At 41.6% G+C, this 19,238-nt stretch overlaps 2 protein-coding genes across 5 annotated transcripts in view; one reads left to right on the top strand and one right to left on the bottom strand.

The window, feature by feature from the left end:
- Positions 1 to 289: 289 nt before the first annotated feature.
- On the top strand, positions 290 to 6,472 carry eif3s6ip (eukaryotic translation initiation factor 3, subunit 6 interacting protein). 2 transcript variants are annotated; one of them, XM_033614063.2, is made up of 15 exons: positions 290 to 448; positions 796 to 838; positions 924 to 1,134; positions 1,254 to 1,333; positions 1,503 to 1,564; positions 1,677 to 1,746; positions 1,848 to 1,921; positions 2,267 to 2,438; positions 2,721 to 2,875; positions 3,937 to 4,107; positions 4,393 to 4,526; positions 4,835 to 5,008; positions 5,407 to 5,596; positions 5,889 to 5,969; positions 6,265 to 6,472. In XM_033614063.2, the coding sequence occupies exons 1-15, from the start codon at positions 422 to 424 to the stop codon at positions 6,340 to 6,342; spliced, it is 1,722 nt and encodes a 573-aa protein (XP_033469954.1). In that variant the 5' UTR covers positions 290 to 421; the 3' UTR covers positions 6,343 to 6,472. The 2 variants fall into 2 exon arrangements, with proteins under 2 accessions (XP_033469954.1, XP_033469953.1); XM_033614062.2 differs by having other exon boundaries at positions 303 to 460.
- Positions 6,473 to 6,853: 381 nt separating this feature from the next.
- cdh23 (cadherin-related 23) overlaps positions 6,854 to 19,238 on the bottom strand; it is a 210,503-nt gene continuing 198,118 nt past the window's right edge. For 2 of the 3 annotated variants that reach the window (XM_078160990.1, XM_078160987.1), the window contains 19 exons: positions 18,868 to 19,005; positions 18,483 to 18,602; positions 17,562 to 17,739; positions 17,108 to 17,319; positions 15,373 to 15,567; positions 15,167 to 15,280; positions 14,927 to 15,056; positions 14,348 to 14,611; positions 14,106 to 14,267; positions 12,355 to 12,611; positions 12,158 to 12,255; positions 11,889 to 12,009; positions 11,719 to 11,798; positions 11,517 to 11,557; positions 11,301 to 11,361; positions 10,153 to 10,282; positions 9,809 to 9,928; positions 9,331 to 9,441; positions 6,854 to 8,740 (listed from right to left, as the gene is read on the bottom strand). In XM_078160990.1, the coding sequence (XP_078017116.1) occupies positions 8,399 to 8,740; positions 9,331 to 9,441; positions 9,809 to 9,928; positions 10,153 to 10,282; positions 11,301 to 11,361; positions 11,517 to 11,557; positions 11,719 to 11,798; positions 11,889 to 12,009; positions 12,158 to 12,255; positions 12,355 to 12,611; positions 14,106 to 14,267; positions 14,348 to 14,611; positions 14,927 to 15,056; positions 15,167 to 15,280; positions 15,373 to 15,567; positions 17,108 to 17,319; positions 17,562 to 17,739; positions 18,483 to 18,602; positions 18,868 to 19,005 (2,874 nt within the window). In that variant the 3' untranslated portion in view covers positions 6,854 to 8,398. The remainder of the gene's footprint in view (positions 8,741 to 9,330; positions 9,442 to 9,808; positions 9,929 to 10,152; positions 10,283 to 11,300; positions 11,362 to 11,516; positions 11,558 to 11,718; positions 11,799 to 11,888; positions 12,010 to 12,157; positions 12,256 to 12,354; positions 12,612 to 14,105; positions 14,268 to 14,347; positions 14,612 to 14,926; positions 15,057 to 15,166; positions 15,281 to 15,372; positions 15,568 to 17,107; positions 17,320 to 17,561; positions 17,740 to 18,482; positions 18,603 to 18,867; positions 19,006 to 19,238) is intronic. The other variant, XM_078160988.1, reaches the window with a different exon arrangement.

The following is a 19,238-nucleotide window of genomic DNA, read 5'->3' as shown; positions in this document are numbered from 1 at the left end:
TGCTCTGGAGTCTTCTAGAAATATAGCAGCGTCACTGTAGCCTATGCTTTGTGGCAGTTTAAATAGGCTATTTATTTTGCACAACATAAATGAACAAGAAACATTCAATAATTCCATGTTATCCAGCAAAATGTAACCTGTATTGTTACCGGCTGAATGACAAACAAACCAAAAAGACATTCAGCTTTTGGGAACTAGCTCTCTTTTATACAACTCTGAACATACGTGCCAAAAAGGCACACGCAGACACTCACTTTCCCATAATGCTTAACTCGTTGTGTTTCGAGCACGTCACAGCTTCTTTCTTCCGCTTCCGGTCTTCTCTCCAGCGCCAGCTGCGTGGTTTGGCGGTGTTAGCTAAAAGCACACATCCTCGTTTTTTACTCCAGTGTCATATGAACTTGGAATAATTACTAGCACCATGTCATACCACGACGAGGAAGAATCGGTCAGTGAAAAGGTTTCTAATATACATTTGAATACCTTTGTGATAAAAGCAATAACACGCTGGGTAGTGGTCGTCGGTTAGCTAGCTAGCTGCAGAGCTAGCTTAACTCCACCGGCATAACAGTAGTTTTCAATGAGCCAGCATGTTATCAGTAATTGTTGTAGCCGTTTTTTTCTGAAGAGAATGTAAACATAACATCACAAACTCTGTAACTTTGTGACGTTTTGTCGGGTAACATTAGAGAATAACCTTTAGGGAAGGTAAGCCAACAATAATGATGACAGCCTGATTGACAGATATTAGATGAGCATCAGCAACAAATGTCTCACCCCTCTGTTTCTTTACAGTACGATCCTTACGCCTACCCAAACGACTACGACCTGCACACCGGTAAGTATTCACTCACATGTATATATATCCACTAATCCTACTTTAGTGTTAGTGTCTCCTCTTCATCACTCTCATCTTCTTCCAGGTGACCCTAAAGCAGACCTAGCCTATGAGAGGCAGTATGAGCAGCAGACCTACCACGTCATCCCAGAGGTGATCAAGAACTTCCTGCAGTATTTTCACAAAACCACCTCTGACTTAATCGACCAGAAGGTTTATGAGCTGCAGTCCAACCGTGTGTCCAGCGAGAGCATTGAGCAGAAGATCTACGAGATCCAGGACGTCTATGAGAACAGGTAAACTCGACTCTCTGTGAATACACCTCTCCCTTTAGTGGTTGCCTCCTTAAACAGAGACATTAAAGCTGTGTGTGTGGGTGTTAAGCATCCAATCTTTCCTTTTTTGATCCTGTTAGCTGGAATAAGTTGACTGACAGATTCTTCAAGAACTCTCCCTGGCCAGAGGCCGAGGCCATCGCATCACTTGTTGGCAACGGTGAGTTTGTCATCGATCATCTCCCGTTTTTGCCTTTGCACAATCTCTTGTTCTTTCATTCTGGAATTGGTTCTTAAAATGTAATAAATTAAATGTTAATGAGTTCACCCCTGTGTAGAGCAGTAGTGGGGATGTTTCATGCTATTGTTTTTTTTTTTATCTACAACAGATGCTGTGTTCCTCATCCTCTATAAGGAACTGTACTACAGACACATTTACGCTAAAGTCAGCGTGAGTAACGGCTCAATATGAACCCTCATCAGTCTCCCTCTCAATTACTGAGCAACCTGCAAATTGTGTGAAAACTTTATTTTGTTTTAAGTATTGTTTTCTTGATCATCAGGGTGGACCAACTCTGGACCAGAGGTTTGAGTCGTACTACAATTACTGCAACCTCTTCAATTACATTCTCAGTAAGTTACTGGAATATTCCTTACAGTTTCCTCTCATCTGTAGTTATCAGTGTAAAGTAACAAATGAAAGACAAGTCATATAAGAATGTGATTGCAAACAGATGCTGATGGCCCTGCCCCGTTGGAGCTGCCAAACCAGTGGCTCTGGGACATCATTGATGAGTTCATCTACCAGGTACAGTACATTTTGTTATTATTTTTATTTTTTATTTTTTACATATATCCCTATTTAACAAAAAAACACAGCAAAAAGACAAACATGAGTAAAAATCTGATTAAATAAAGGACTAGGTTAAACAGTAGTAGCCAGTAATTTCTAGGGATGTATTAATCTACAAGGAGTAAAAGATAATTGGCATATTAAACATGACCTTCACAAAAAATTCTGGTATTATTTGTAGTCCTCATTGATATGGAATGTGTGTCAACATCACCTATTTTACTTCTGTCTAATGGTACAAATAAAGTATGTTTAAATGCTGTTAACACTGTTAGGGGAATTGCACTCTCTCCTCTCCAGTTCCAGTCCTTCAGTCAGTACCGCTGTAAGACGGCCAAAAAGTCAGAGGAGGAGATCGAATTCCTGAGGAACAACCCAAAGATCTGGAACGTCCACAGCGTCCTCAACGTTCTCCACTCCCTGGTGGACAAGAGCAACATTAACCGCCAGCTGGAGGTCTACACCAGCGGAGGTAAAGAAGAATGTTTTGGAGGTACTGGTACAGGGTGTGGGATAAAATATACAGGACCTCAGTGTTTTTAATATCTTGACTTTGAAATTGAAGTTCTCAGACCTTGTTAGAGTTTAAAAAAAGAGGTTTAGTTACAGTTCTGTGTAGATTTATAGTCATATAAAAGTGTAGTTTTAGTAGTTTGTTGCTTTTCTAGTAAGAGAGTAACCTCAACATGTGTCAGTGTGTTCAGTTTAGGTGTTATATGAAGCAGCTAATATGTTATTTGTTGGTGTGTTGCAGGAGACCCAGAGAGTGTGGCTGGAGAATATGGCCGTCACTCCCTGTACAAGATGTTGGGTTACTTCAGCTTGGTGGGGCTCCTGAGGCTTCACTCTCTGCTCGGTGATTATTACCAGGCCATCAAAGTCCTGGAGAACATTGAGCTCAACAAGAAGGTAAGGCACCAAATGTAGAGAGTGACACACTTGAGTACTAATACTACTGAGCATGGCAGGCTGAACGATATGGGAAAATAATCTAATTGTGATTTTTTGAGACTGATATTGCGAGAATGATTTAGTATGCTTTTGGAAGTTCCTTGTCTCCTTCTAGTCTTTTGTCTTCTCCTTATCTGTATTATTCACTACGTAGAAGCAAATCATTCTATAGTATAACTAACACATCACTGGATACACTGGATACAACATATAAACTGCTCTTTCATGTAGGCCAGGCCTGTGTGTTGTGATGAAATAAGATGAATTGGTGAATGAATTGATATGAATAAAATATCTTTATTCTGCAACTGAATTGCAGAAACCTTCAATCACAGTAGAATAATATAACTTGTAACTTCAAGCCTTTTAAACATATAATGTAATGTAATGTAGTTAGTTAAATATGTAGTTAAGTTTACCCAGAAGTTGGGAAGCAGCACCTGAGAAGGGTCTTGAGGAGCTGCAGTATTTATTCATGGACTAACAGAAACCAACACTGCACATATAATAACACAAGACAACTTTACCGTTTCTTGTCTGCTCTGATAGCCAACACCTAAATATCTGTCTGCTCTGTGTGATCCACCCTCTCTCTATCACTGGACCACACACTCACCACAACAATATGTAATATGTAAACATGTGGATCGCACTTAAACCTAGCCTTTTCCATTTTCACACAAGAACCTAAGCTTGCACATGGCGTGGTGGTTGACAGGTTTTTGTTTTTCCCCATCTACACCCATTCCCTTATATCACATGAAGTGCAGGGCACCATGTGTGCTTGTGAAGCTTGTGGGGCCAGGTGTTTACAATTCTCTGTGTAGATGGTCATGTAGCATAAAAAATGCAACTTTTGCAATTTGAAAATTGTTCCATAACTTTGCATGCCAGTTTGAATTAATTGTTCAGCCCTAGTATTTTTTTTACCTAAATTTGCTAGGTTTTCGGCTTCGTCTTCTTGAGTTTCCTTCTGTCTGGTCCAAAACATTATATCTGTTATGTTTCCTGTCTTACAGAGTATGTATTCCCGTGTGCCTGAGTGCCAGATCACTACATATTACTATGTGGGTTTTGCCTACCTGATGATGAGGCGCTACCAGGATGCCATTCGAGTCTTCGCCAACATCCTGCTCTACATCCAGAGGACGAGAAACATGTTCCAGAGGTCAACATATAAATATGAGATGGTCAGTCAGAGCAGTGCTTCTTTGATGACTTTTTTAGCTTTAGTTCTGGATTCTTCACCTATTGCACATTAATGATATGTTCTTAAAAATATATTTTGTTTTTGTTTAAAGTTTTCCAAATAATTCAGACAGAAACCACAATATCTTGGTTGTGTTTTTTTTCCTCCAAAATCCTGTAATGATTGAATCATAAACACCAGAAATTTTTATTCATGCTTTCACTGAAATTATCACAGAGTTTTATAGTTGAAACAGATGTCATGACACTTGAATCATGTTTTTTAGGTTAACAAACAAAATGAGCAGATGCATGGCTTGCTGGCTATCGCTCTCACCATGTACCCGATGCGCATTGATGAGAGCATCCACACCCAGCTGAGGGAGAAGTATGGAGACAAGATGCTGCGAATGCAGAAAGGGTAAGAAAGAAACTTACCACATTATGTTAGAACAACTAAATTTGAGGTTCAGTGATGTCTCACTGTGATATTTTGCCTTTTATTTAATTTGTGTATTCCATTATCACTTAAAAAAGGCCTTTTTATATTGGCCAGAAATTCCTTTTTGATAAAAAAAAAAAAAAAACGTGCTTAGGACTTACTTCTACCACCTAAAACATCCTTAAAACGCCATTAGGTTGTTTGAAATTTGGCATTGGTGTTTATAACTGTGGTGCCCATCAGCTACATTGTCTGAAGTGACACAAATGTTCCCTTTTCCCTCTCAGAGACCTGCAGGTGTTCGAGGAGCTGTTCAGCTTCGCCTGTCCCAAGTTCCTGTCACCTGTAGTGCCAAACTATGACAATGTCCACCCCAACTACCACAAAGAGCCCTTCCAGCAGCAGCTGAAGGTCTTTGCTGAGGAGGTGCAGCAGCAGGCTCAGCTCTCCACCATTCGCAGGTGAAACATACAAACTTTGAGTGTGTGGTATAGTTTAGGAGGCCTGTGGACACAAAAGTGTGTGTATCCTCTAGGTTTAACATTACAATCAAGTGCATTTCCTTCCTCATAAAACTTTCGTAAAGCTGACTACTAAAAATAATTTCCTGTCCATCGTTGTTTATAAACATGTTTACTACCAGGCATCTTATTCTGCCTTTGCTAGCACACCAAGTATGACACTACTGGTTGACAGTTTTTTTGTGTTGTCGTAGGAAATGTATTTTATTCTTTAAACTTATTTTTTTCTCTGTGTGGTCCTTTAGAAACACTTGACATTGTTTTTAGAAACCCTGTTGACTCAGATATGTTTGCAGGATGTCTGTACATGTCATCTAAATCACAATGTGTCCTTGCAGCTTCCTGAAGCTGTACACCACCATGCCAGTAGCCAAGCTTGCAGGATTCCTTGATATGACTGAGCAGGAGTTCCGTATTCAGCTGCTCGTCTTCAAACACAAGATGAAGAACCTGGTGTGGACCAGTGGCATCTCAGCTCTGGACGGAGAGTTCCAGTCTGCTTCTGAGGTCGACTTTTACATTGACAAGGTGTGTTAAACTCTGTTAAATGAAAGTGATGCCTTTTGACTTTTCCACATAGTCACATATAGTTTAAATGGTATGTCACAGGGGCAGATGGACCACGAGGAAAGCCTTTGCCTCAAGTGCTGTTGGTTTGATGAAAATGATTTTTCACAGCAGGTCCAAACTGATATGTCCACAAGCCCCCTGAATTACTGCACATATTGCATAGAAAATAGTGAGAAAGGAATGTTATAGGGTGGTTTTGTTCACTGTTGCATGCAGTTTAATCAGCTTTTTCTCTGTAACCCTTCCACAGGACATGATTCACATCGCCGACACTAAAGTTGCTCGTCGGTACGGAGACTTTTTCATCAGACAGATCCACAAGTTTGAGGAGGTGAGTAAAGAAGGAATTGAAAAGTACAGAATTATGGCGTTGCTATTTATTGAGGCATCGGATGAACATGTTTTTGTTATTGACATTATATAATTCAAAAGAGAAAGAATTTTAATGTTCAAGCCAGTGTGAATGTTGAAGGATTGTCAGATACTGATATTAAAAATATCTCGCTAACATAATGTAACTTTCACTCTTTCAGTGACTAATGCCACAGCTAGCCTCTTATTTATTCAAAGGACTATCTGTTATATCTTGTGTGGTTAAAAAAATGAAATAACTTTATTTTCCACAGTTGAATAAGACACTGAAGAAGATGCCAGCCAGCACCAGCACCGCAACATCAGGGAGTGCTGCAGCTCGAGCAGTCTAACCAGCAGCAGTAGTGAAGAAGACCTCAGGGGCTGAGTCCTCTGTCCCCTCAGTCTTTTTGACAGTTATCATTGATGAAAACTTTTCTATGTAACCTGGCAAGAATAAACTAATGGATTGGTGTGCTAAAACTCGTTTTCTTGTTGCTATCCAAGTTTTTATACTGAACAGCCACTGGATGGCAGTATTTACCAACACTGCCTCAGATACGGAGTTTTGAAAAACTGAATGGCTGTTGAACATATGCATGTATAGACATGCAATGGGATAGTGACTACATTACCATAGGATCATTTGTCTTGAAATGCCATTTAAGCCTTTGTCTGTTCAGACTGTACAATAGAAGTCTTGAGATAGGAGGACACATATTTAGTCTCATGAGTCATAAAGGTTGAGATTCCCAGACCTTCTCTGTCTCCCTCCATCTTTTAATATCCTGGATGAACTCATTCTGCTGCGTCACCTTCCATGTTCTCAGCTGCTCTCCTGTCATCCCACTGACCGAGGTCAAAGGCCGTTGCATATTTCTTTTATTATCACAGATCATCCAACATTTCCCAACACAGATCTCAGGACTGGTGACAATAATGACAACGAAATAAAAACTTACAAAATGGGAATATAAAAAAATTAATGTTAAAAACACCACTCGTCAGAAACAGCGTCAGTTGTCATAAAGGAAAACAGAACGACATATGTCACCATAGCACAATATACACATACTCCAAACATCCAAATTTATTCCCTACCTAGTTTGGTAAGCCAGCATTTTTCTTCAAAAATATTTTAATTCCATCACATTTTTCTATAAAATAAAAAAATAAAGCAAACGTCGCTCATTTTGAGCGTGACTCTTTTAGTCCCTCAGGTGGCAGTGTAAAGTCTCTGTGGGCACAATGCCATCTTTATGTCTATAAAAATTGGATAATTCATACTTTTTTAAATTCCATCTATAAGTCCTTACCAAAGCATTCTTTAACTGCCTTTAATATCAAATTTATCATAAAAGTTTTTTTTTTCTTCAAGTGGCTCCAGTCACAGACGATATTTGATCCTATTTCCACCATCTTCATCATTTGAGAAGTCTTTCAGGTATTATTGAAGAGTCTCCTTGTATGTGACTGACTCCATCCATGCTAAAGATAAAGACCTGGACCAGGGTCTGAATATTCACCGCTGTCCTGCAGACTGGAGTGTTTCATCTTTTTGCCACTGATCCAAAAAGAAAAGCACTTTTATCAAACTACTACAGTACTTAAACAATTGCACAATGGCAAGGGCCCCTCTCGGTCTTGGTGCCAAGTGAAAACTCCACTGTGAAGATTTCCTTGGGGAAAACATTTGCAGTGCTCTTCTCTGCATTAAATGTCCATTTATAATTTCCCAACAAAAATGTTTCTAATATCTGAAAGAGAAAGTCTTACTGTCCCATCCTCACTCCGTCAACACTGATTGCTTCGTCTTGCAAAAAGAAAAAGAAAAAAAAAAAACATGATAAGGAATTGCGTCATTTTCTCAATGTCCCATTGATGGCCATCCGCTGGTCTGAGTGTGTGTAGCTTCACTTTTCTGAGTGTGTGTATTTGTGTTTGTGTGAGTGTATGCAGTCCAGGTATGACTTCAAAAGGGTTAGTGAGAATGAGGCACCTTTTGATGATTTTAAGGTCATGGTTCAACAAGCTTCTCCCACAGGGAGGCTTAGTCTCTCTTCTCCACTCAGCTCTTTGGATGAAAGTCGATGACACCAGTTGGTTTCGTCTCGCTGAAGAAAAGTGCCCCACTTATGGTTTCCATTTCCTTAAGGTCATCTGAATGGAACTTCACCTGAAGCACCAAACGTGGGACCACCTTCAACGTAAGACCCACTCAAACCAACCCAATGGTGAGTAAGTCCTCTTGCAGGCTGTCTCACTGATGCACTGAGGTTGGCTGATGAGGTTCCCTAGACTACACACACTCCTCCTCCAGTCCTCCCCAACCTTGTCAGGGCGGTGGCTTGGAGGCACAAGGACACACACGAGTCATGGTTGTGCTCAGACCAGCGAGGCCTCGGCTAGTCATAACTCTGTGATCTCCAGGGGACTCTCCGACAGGGTGTCCCCGTCCTTGTGACGGTGCATCGGGGTGGACTTGGCCGACTCTGTGCGGGCGTTGCGCTCAGAATAAAGCCCCCCGTCGGTGTTCAGTGCCTCCAGAGAACGAGCCAGGGCCCGCTGGTCATCCTCTGGCAGGCTGTTGAGGTCAGAGGTCAGAAGGGTACCTGTGCTGCCGTGGACCACGTGCACACCTTCAGGACCCTTCAGCTCCACAGGAAGCTTGTGCTTAAAGCGCAGTGTGCCACGGCCTCCACCCATGCCCAGACGCTCGTCCTCATCATCGTCCAGATCACTCTGGATCAGCTGAAGGAGGACAGGAGAGGAGAGGGAGAGAATAAACATAGTGATATTGTTTATACAATACATCAGTTTGACATCAATATGGCAGCTTTTGCAAGAGAGAGGTTTGAAGAAGAGTAGGAAAGAGGTAAACCAGTGAAAGGAAATGTTTCAGGAGAGAAATCAGTGGATAACTTGTAAGTAACAACTGGGATATGTAGTAAAACAATAGATCAGCAGCAAAGAAGACATTTCAGACCAGACCTGGGTAAAATAACTGCAAAGAGCATTAAGTTGTGGGGTGGGGGGGTGCCATATCAGAGCAACTGAGAAATGTAGATAAGTTATTACAGTCTTATCACTCCATTTCTGGTGATTGTCTCAACTTCCTGAAAATTTCTGTGCAATAAACTCCATCCACAGCTGAACTCAAAAAAGTAAGTGCAAACTCTATTTGACCCGAAGTCTGGCTCAAGGTAGCAGTGGATAGCAGAGGTAGTGAGAAGTTGCCAAGTCAGAGCAGCAAACGTCAGAATGAGGAATCAAAGGAATGCAAGATCACACTCCGGCGGTGTCAGACAGGAACAACACAGCAGCAGTTTTTCCGAGCCCACCTCGGTGACTGACGAGTGGTCTCCCTGGCTGGTGGATACTGTGACGAGCCGTGCTGCAAAGAGCTTTTTCAGCCTCAGGTAGTCGTCCAGGACCACCTTGAGCAGGGAACCCTGACAGGACAGCAGGTAGGATCAAACAGAGTCTGTGATAACACCATCCGCCTTACACACCCTCTGTTACATGAATCATAAATGAGTCCACAGCAGGACTGTCTGGTCTGTTATCTAACGTGCTGGGTCTCAACAGCATGTCATTGAGTCCTTGGGGTGTCTCTCTTTGTTTTCTTCTCAGGACATACTGGAGGAGGTCTCAGGTCCTGTCCTCTGACCTTGTCCCCCAGTGCGTTTTGGGAAGGATGGAAGGAGAGAGAACATGGCCATCGAAAAAGAGGCTTTTGGATGTGGATGTGTCAATGTGTGTGTGTGTGTGTGTGTGTGTGTGTGTCTTCCTGGGTAATCTAACATACAGGTGTCTTACCTTGATGGGCCCTTCCCTCATTATCTGGCCCAGCTTAGCGATGTTGTCGTATTCTTGAATAGCTGCTCTCAAGTAACGATCATCCTCAGGCTTTGCTTGAGGCTCTCGACCAAATGTGCCCTGTGGGGATGACACACATGCTTACTTATTTAAAAATGGTCAGCTGTGAAAAGGGTTACCTTGGAGGACAATGCCTTTGTAAAAAACAAACTTGTGTAATCCTGAGAGTGAGGAATTTATTTTCTACCTCTCAGCATTAAAGCCTGGAGCAAAATATAATCTATTAAGATCCTCAGGGTATTGTTGTGAAATATAAATGAGCTAAGATTAATGGTGGTACTGACATGAGTGCGTGCAGGGCTGTTCCATAGGTCAGTTATCTCACTGAGGTTCTCAGGCAGGTCGTCTTCGTGGTCAGCCTGAGCTGCCAGCTCCAGGTTGCGACAGAATGGGTCCAGCCACACTGGATTAGCCCTGCAGAGGCAAACAGCATTACACACACACTACCTACATAATGCAAAGGAAGTCTCACCAGCTACAAAAATAAGTAAAATCTGACTTTGACATTGACCTGCTTTTTCAGTTGTTTTATGGGACCAGTGTATCTGGCTCTTAAATTAAAGCCGTAAATGTCTAGCATCATTTGATAACGCTGAAACACAACTTTGGATGTTAGGGTAACTTAAGGGATAATTTGACATATTGGGTAACATGCTTATACGCTTCTTTGCTGAAACTTTGATACCAATCTCGTGTCTGTACGCTACATTTGAAGCTAGGGCAAGCCTGGCTTAGCTTAGCATACAGAATGTGAACAGGTGGAAACTGCTAGCCTGGCTCTGCTCCTCTAAAGGTCTTGTCTTGCGTGGCCGGACCTATCTCTACATTACTGCATCAGTGCCAGAGAAGGGTCTGGAAGCACCCATTATTATGCTGGTATGGGGAAAAAACACTCTGGGTTGTTTGTATTTCTCTAAAGCAATCATAATAGTCTTGGGCAGTGCTAAGCCCAGGATGCAGTGATGGTGCCCTTGCAAAATGGGCGCGTGCAGATGGGGAACAGGGAGGAGAATGCCAGCGGAAATATCTGTCCAATGGCAGGCGTATACCCACAATCTACATCTGCTTAGTCAGACTAAAATCTCACTACTTAATACATTTTATCCTCGTTTGATTCATTCTTACAAAAACCAAAATGTAAAAGTGACACATTGCGGTTATATGGGGAGTTATGGTCTGTGTATATTTCTTGGCTGAGTGCAGTGATCTCTTTTGGTTGCTAGGCAAACAAAATGTCAAACTATTCCTTTAACATATATTTAACATCTATTTTTTTTTTAGTTTTTAAAGACAAAAGTCCTTGATCTTCAAAACTGATAACTCATAACTACTAAAAATAATACTGCAGGAAAGACAAAGTCATATTTTGTGGGAATTCCTTTTAAGCAATATATCACAAAGAGGTATAAAAAGTATAAAAAAGTTATCTCACCCCTCAAAGGAGTACTTGTTAGTGTTGGGCATATCCAAGATATCCATCAGACCCTGGTTCCCTGGATGGTAGAGGACAGATCATTTTAATAAAAACAGGCTCACCACAGTAAAGTGACATGTTGTACTAAACAGTAACAGCTGGCAAAAGCCATAAAAGCCACATCCTGATGTTAACGGCTGGTGGGACCGTCCCCTCACCAAAGCCGCTTCTCACCTGTTGATCCTGCAACAATAGCTTTCAGCTTCCTCTGGTGTCTGCAACACAGCAAAAGACACAAGTCACGAGAAGGTAAACATGTTGATGTCGCTGCTCAGACTGCACGAAAACATGGTCCATGACTGAGCTGATTTTAAATGACTCACTCAAGATTTAAAATAAATCTACGTCAATACAAAAAGCGCTGAAGGGTTCTTACACTCTGCGATAATGCCAGTTCATTGTGACAAACAAAATCCCTGCCAAGCACAGCAGCACGGCCAGGATGATGATGACTAGCTGTGAAAGAGAAAAAGAGAGAAAGTTTAAAAGCAACTATAAACATCTGTAACAGCCCGTGGGTTTGTGGAGGTCCAAGCCTCAGCAGACCTGTAGTGTAGTGATGTCATCAGGCAGCTTGTCACTGACAGCGGGCTGAACATCCACAACGTTGTATTTCCTGAACAGGTTTCTCAGCTGCTCCTTGTTCTCATCTATCATCTGAATCACCCTGAGAATGTGAAACACCAGGACACAGGTAAACACCAATATTACAACACGATCATGTGGGACATAGGCGGATACTCATAAATTATATGTAAGACAGTGTTAGCATGTAGCATTGGTGTGAAAGATTTATTTCATTCAGGAAGGTATACCTGTCAACATCTAGGATGGTGTTGGTCTGATTGTTGACAACGTGGATGAGCATGTCTGTCTGTGCATAATTCACTCTGCCCTTCTTGTCCACATGGAACTGCATTAGGGAGAGGGAGACAAAGATGTTAAATATCAATACAACACAAACAAACAAAAACAGTTACATAAAATACATCACCATAGAAAAACGTCTGACCTGTATGTCATCTAAATTGACAATGGCTCCGGTAATGTTGGACAGCAGGTTGACGAAATCATCCTGGTTTTCGCGAACCAAATCAGGGATCTCATTGAAGACTATCTTGACCCTCTGGTCATCTCTGAGAATGTAGATGTTCACGTTGGTGGTTGTACTGTGTCCAGCGTAATCGCACGCCAAAATCTCAAGCTGAAAGTAGCCGGGATTGTAGGCCGTGAAGAGGTCATATGTTCGGATGATACCATCTGTCAAACCTGTGAGAATCATGGGATAGAATGTTGTTTCTAAATAAGAAATGAATTGGACACAGTGAAAAAACAAGCTCTCTAAATTGAATAAAACTATTAACTTACGGAATTGCATTCTGTGTGATGTATCATGTTGTACAACTTTGTCATATCACTGGCCAATTAAAAACTTGGCACAGGAATAAGGAAACTTCCTTGTCTGGGAAAACTGGGATTGCACTCTTTAAAAACTAGATGGCCATGTTTTTGCAGGATGCAACAGTGCAAAAACTTTCAGTTAATTTGGTTTGATGAAAATGTGAATTTGGACTGAGTGCCGACTAGTTTTATTTCTTAATCTTGGAAAATTAGGCAAACTAGATAAAATAATACATGGCACAAGTATGAAGGCATACAGAATATACTATGTTTTCCTATCATTTGTACATTTAGTCTCACACCTATGCACATGGAAGTTCATAGTCTGCCTTGTAAGCTCATTTGGGCTGTGCATGATGCCACATAAATTAATCAAAATACAGACCCCGCTCCTCCATCTGAGTAGATTTTTGTTGTTGGATATAATTAAGTCCATCTAAATGTCAGTTTGATTCAATTTATTTTAGCATTATTTAGTTAGCGCCTACATATTTCCCAGAATACATTTTGAAAACCTGCAGGGAAGTCTAGTCATGGTTGCAGTGTGTTAGGAGGACAAGGAGTAAAAATCTAAGTGTGTCTTTGTAAATCTGTGATGACAAAAAAAACATAAATAAATAAAAAAAAAAATCTGTTTTAAGTTACAATTAGACCTGAGGTCTCCTGTAGGTTTAATCTTAAGGTTAAGGCAGAGATAAACTTATTAAACAACTTTTTAGGTAGCAGTTTTGTTAGGTCATCCAAAAAGTGATGAGACGACCCAATGCAAGCCAACAAGACCACAGATCAGGCACACAATACTCTGAGTGATGCAGGATGTAAGGAACCGCCCCAGGGTGAATTACAAAGTTTTTAAGGAGCCCTAAACAGGAACAGTGTGCACAAGAAGATGGGGAGTACAGGAAGTGTGAGATTTAAGTCAGATTGAAAGCATTCCATATTTACTGATCATGAAATTAAAGCATAAGTCTGGTGATATTTTTCTTATTGTCAACAAATTCAAAGAAAAAACGAAACCAAAAGTTCCTCCTAACAAGTACAGACTGAGTACCCAAACCTTGATATATCTTCCTGTGTGTCATAGAGCTCTGCTGCTGTCCAAAAGCAAGTCAGAACGTATCGGGACCTTTCATGGGATTTGGTGTCTATATCTAATTTTTGCCTTGTGTGTATTTCCTGTTCCCAAAATACCACTTATGCAAGATTATTGTAAGACCTCATTATAAGAGGTATTACTCTATCCAACATTAAACGCAACGCTTGTTTTGGGTAGATCTGGGCAGTATGTTGAACTACAAAGCCAGTGTCTCTACATTTTGTATTCATGTTCCAAAGCAGCTTATTGCACATGAGGAAGCTCACCGATGGTGAAGATGCTGCCAACGTCCTCACTTCCATTGCTTTGTGACTGGAAGTAGCGGATTGTAACAATATGGTACTGAACCAAGCTGTTGTTGCCGATGTCATTATCTAGAGCCACGACCTTGATCAGCTCTGAGCCCACTTTGGCATTTGCTGCAACTCCTGAAACAAGGCAGCAAAAGGGAAGGTTACGGTGGTTTGACACAGACCGGCATACACATACACACAGGAATGCAGATTACCTGCAGTGTACTCCGCCTTAGTGAAGCGTGGTTTCTGGTCATTGATGTCTTCCAGTTCAATGCGAACCTCCAGCAGGCTGGGGTCACGAGCAGGGTCCAGAGCTTTGGCTCGTGCTGCTCTCTGACCCCTGGGAGGAGTCCAGCTCCTGTTGCTGGAAGCTTTGATGATGATGGAGTAGACCGGGATCTCCTCCCGGTCCAGGTCCTTATGCAACTTTAGCTCGCCATCTAGACTCAAGCCAAAGTTTCCATCACTGTTTCCCCCTGCAGGAAGAGATGGAAAGGAATTGTGTTCAGTCACCTAAAGCACTGAAGGAATGCGCTTTAAACAGAAAAGAAAGATGGATGGATCTATTCAAATGTCCTCGTTATCCCTATTGTTTTGCGGTAAGAGGGCTTTCATCTGACCACACAATGGATACAAGAGAAACTCCTTATCCTCTGCGCTTCATCTCCAGGACTTTACTTTGGGTGGGTTAACATAAATGATTTCACTCATGGGGATAATCTGTGCAATGACATTTATTACATAAACAGCAAAATCAAGCATGTTGCTGTGTCTGTAGGACACCGTATCACCTGCAATAAAGTAGTAGACAATGGCATTGGAGCCCTCATCTGCGTCCACTGCTCTGGTTACGTTCCCCACCACGGTACCTGGAGGGGAGTGCTCAGGCACTGTCAGCTTCTGGTAAGGCAAGCTGCCTCGCTGAGTTGCACACACACACAGACAAGAGGGAAAACATCACAAACAGTTAAACAGCAGCCCTTGTGCACAGATAACCACATCAGGACATATTCAGAGAGCTTCCATCTCACCGGTGGTTTAAGGAAGACGGGTTCATTGTCGTCAACATCCAACAGCGCCACCTGCAGAGGCTGTGTGGTCTCATAAGGCACTGGCTGGCCCATGTCCCGGGCCACAATGATAAGCTGCGAGAGTCGTTTGCATTCAGTTAGAGTCATACAGACTTAACACACTCATTAGTACAACTGCACATACTGCCCACACAAAGTTGACTCACGCTGTGGAGGGCCTGTTTTTCTCGGTCCAGTTTCACCGTAGTTGTGATGACTCCAGACATGGCGTCAATGTGGAAGTTCTCCCAATCTCTGTTACCTGCTCCAGTCTGCAGGAAGGCGTAGCGGACTTCTCCATTCACCCCCTCGTCAGAGTCTGTTGCATGCACCTCATACACCGGCAGGCCTGGGGGCTGCTCCTACACATAAGACAAAGACTGTCAGTGTGTGCTTGTGTGAACTTCTCAGATTGTATCCTAAAGGTCAATTGTAATGGAAAGGTTTACAGAGTCAAAATAAGGACCTTTTGCACCGCAGACATTTTGACATGTTATAGCAAAAAAAAGTGGAGGTGTAATTAGTCACATTACACCAGGAATATCTGGTGTTCTGACCACCTGGGGGCAGCGGAAAAAAGCTGTAAACACAACACTGACATATGATGACCTTTTAAAGAGGACCAATTATGCTCATTTGCAGGTTCATGCTTGTCCGTGTAGAAACCTGAAATACATGTTTACACTCTTTAATGGTCCAAAAAAACTTTAACCCTCATACTGTCTGTGCTGGAACATCTGAATTCACCCTCTGTCTGAGAAGCTCAGTGTTAGTTTCTGTTTCTTAAAGCCCCACTCCGGAAAAAGTCCACTCTGCTCTGATTAGTCAGTGTTTCTGGGTTTTCTGTATCTTGGTGTAGCTGCATCATCATGGCAGCCATGAAACAGAGAACAGCAAGACTTTCTACTGTGAAAATAACCAATAAAAGCTTCTAAACACAACCAGACATGCTCAAGCAGGAATAGTATCCAATAACTTACACTTATTACATACATTTATTATGACCATCCAACACTGTAACTTTATATATATGACAGAAAATAAGGAAAAGCATAACAGGTCCCCTTTAAGCTGATGAACTTGTTGGCAAACAGTTGCTGTTTTACAAATCTAAAGGACACAGAGCCCCATTTTCACCCTGTTTGTAGTCTTTTTTGTCTGCATCTGATGAAGGTAAGTTACGTTTCACTCTGCTTTCAGGTCTGCTTTGCGCTCCAACAACTCTTGAGAGAAATAACTGTCCTTAGCACCTTAATGCTCCACTATGTGCACCAGCAAATCAACGTTTGGTCCCTAACTCAACAGCTGTGTAGTTCAAACATGAGAACTGTTTTTTGTGTGTTTTTTATAAAGTAGATCTATTTATCAAAACCCCCATGTGTTGGTATCCAATATGCCATATTAGTACTTGCCCCAATACTGACCTTGTGAAGCTGGTTGGGCATCAGCCAGATGCCACTGACCCACAACAAATACAATTTCACTGTCTTGGTTCTTATTAAATGTACTGTTTCTGGTAAAAGTTTCATTCAACTAATTACAGTGAGCCACTGACTCATTTTTTGGCACCACAGCTCTCCTTAGTGTCAAATTTGCTGCAATGAGTCCCACATAGTGAGGCAGATGTTACACAGATACATTTTACTAAAAGACAGCAATAGCATCCAACTGGTATTCAGACTGAGAGCCAACTGGATGCTGTTGTTCTCTGAGTAAATTACTACTGGCAGTTTAGGGATCTTCAAAGAAAATTTTAAGTTGTGCATCTCCACCTATGTGTAAATTGGCCATTTTTTTTGTTTGTTTTTACAAATAAAACTGTAAATTATCAAAAAAGAAAAAATGCCTCTATCACACAATGACAAGACACTGACACACACAGGAACAGGTGAATGCAGATACCTCTGAGATATGAATGATGGTTCCATTGGCGGGCCTGACAAACACTGGTCTGTTGTCATTGACGTCTATGACCGTGATGATCAGGTCTGCAGTGCCCCACAGGGGAGGACGCCCCTGGTCTGTTGCCACCACAGTCAGGTTGAAACGTTCAGAAGACTGAAGCAGGCGGCGAGACCGCACCAGCCCTGTGTTAGGATCCAGGGAGAACGCATCTAAAAAGGACAAAGAAAGATCCAGGCCTAAATATAGATATGAATGCTGAAACCTCATACATGTACATACCTTTCAAAGTTTGAGCACCATTCTTTCCACTTACTAAACATATAATATGTAAGAACTATGAGTGGGACATTTGTTAGACAACTAAGAAATATTGAATTTTATCTGAATATTCAGTCAGAATATTCAGTTAGGTGACCCCACTAAGGCTTTTATCAGTATATACAGTACATACCTGAATGGGGGCCTAGCATGCTGTAGAGTACGGCTCCATTTTCCCCTTCGTCTAGGTCGGTAGCCTTCACTGTGATCACAGACGTTCCACTGGGCTCGTTCTCAAACACACTGGTGTTGAATACTCGCTCCGTAAAGCGCGGCCGATAATCATTGACATCGAGAACTGTCACCAGGACCTGACAAGCACCGACAGGCAGATGAAGTTTCAAACAGAGAATATTCCTGACACAAGGTTAAACTCTAAAAAAGGTCATGCAGAGCCTGACCGACACATCTGCATATTTAAGCTCATCATGAATTGACAACAGGGTATATGTCCATCAGTTAAAAAACAACACTATTTGGTGCAGAAAATATATGAAACAATATCAGCTTTACATAGTTTGTCAACCAGAAAGCGCTGACACCTTAATTTTTCCTGTTCAGTACATACTCTGGTTACAATGACCAAATAAGCAAATGTAAGGATTCCTTTAATTTAAGGTTGGGTTGTTTGCCTGGCCACTGAACATTTTTAATTCTCTAACATATTCAAACATATCAATATGTGCTGCCAGCATCCAGTATCGTTAGTTCTTTTTAATAGTCATTTGCACTTTCACATCCTGATTTTGCTTAAATAAAGTTATCAGCAAAATATGATTTATTTACTTAAGCAACACAATTTACAGATGACAGAAATTTAAACTAAGTGTCATGTTCTATGTATCAAATTCAGGCTTTAAATTTCCATAAAGGTTTGGTAAATGGGTGGCTGTAAATGGTATTTGGTGTTAATATGTGCCAACTCAAAAAGAATATATTATAATTGAGACACATATTCAAACCTTCAGGGACAGGCACCAGCTCCCCCGTGACCCCTAGCAGGATAAGCGGTTACAGTAAACTAATGAATGAATGATCTTCTTTCATACTCCACCTGGACAGAGTTTTCTCGTCTATTGTTGGAGCTGCCTCCAGGGTTGTCACGGGCGACAGCCGTTAGAGTGTAGTGATCCTTTGTCTCTCTGTCCAGAGGAGAGAGGACGTAGATCTCTCCCTGACACAGAGGAGAAGGAATGATTAGGAAGGAAGTGTAAGAACTGACTGGGAGTGGTTGTTGAATCAAGACATTTATTTGACTGTGTGACAGAAATGGCGCATTGAGGTCAAACATGTAGACTGTCTTTTTCTGTAGAAGGCTTTGTTGAAACTTTCATTTCCAGGCAGGATGACGCTCATTGTTGACACCCAGCTCTGAATGGGAGTAGGGCGTAGCTGTGATGACTGATTGAGCTGATGTGTTAGTGTATAGGGTAACTCACAGTGGATGGTCTGATGCCAAACTTGCCTTCCCCATCTACCAGGCTGTACTCAATAACGGCGAAGAGGCCAGAGTCAGCGTCTGTGGCGCTGACACGAACTATGATGGTGCCCAGGTTCACGTTCTCAAACACAGGCTCCTACGAACACACATAAAGAAACTTTGGTTGACTTTGCTTATGTTTAGTTAGGCAGTTAATTTAATTTGGGCTTTTCAAACACAGGCTTAACTAAATAATAAGAGTGGCATTCATGTGGTTTTCATCAATGTTATTATGTTACACCTGTGATCTTCCTCCAATAACAAGCCCCTGTGAGCTGTGAGTGAAGTCTTGGACGCCTCTTTTAATATTATAGCATATACCAAGTTACA

The sequence above is a fragment of the Epinephelus lanceolatus genome, chromosome 17 (genome assembly GCF_041903045.1).
Source record: "Epinephelus lanceolatus isolate andai-2023 chromosome 17, ASM4190304v1, whole genome shotgun sequence".
In the NCBI taxonomy this organism is placed as follows: domain Eukaryota; kingdom Metazoa; phylum Chordata; class Actinopteri; order Perciformes; family Serranidae; genus Epinephelus; species Epinephelus lanceolatus.
The sequence above is the reverse complement of the archived record's forward strand: the minus strand, read 5'-3'. Positions and strand labels throughout refer to the sequence as shown.

Coding starts and splice junctions, on each gene's coding strand:
- eif3s6ip (XM_033614062.2), top strand. CDS start 422: ATGTCATACCACGACGAGGAAGAATCGGTCAGTGAAAAG. Junction 839..923: donor CGACTACGACCTGCACACCG/GTAAGTATTCAC, acceptor ATCTTCTTCCAG/GTGACCCTAAAGCAGACCTA. Junction 5,970..6,264: donor AGATCCACAAGTTTGAGGAG/GTGAGTAAAGAA, acceptor TATTTTCCACAG/TTGAATAAGACACTGAAGAA.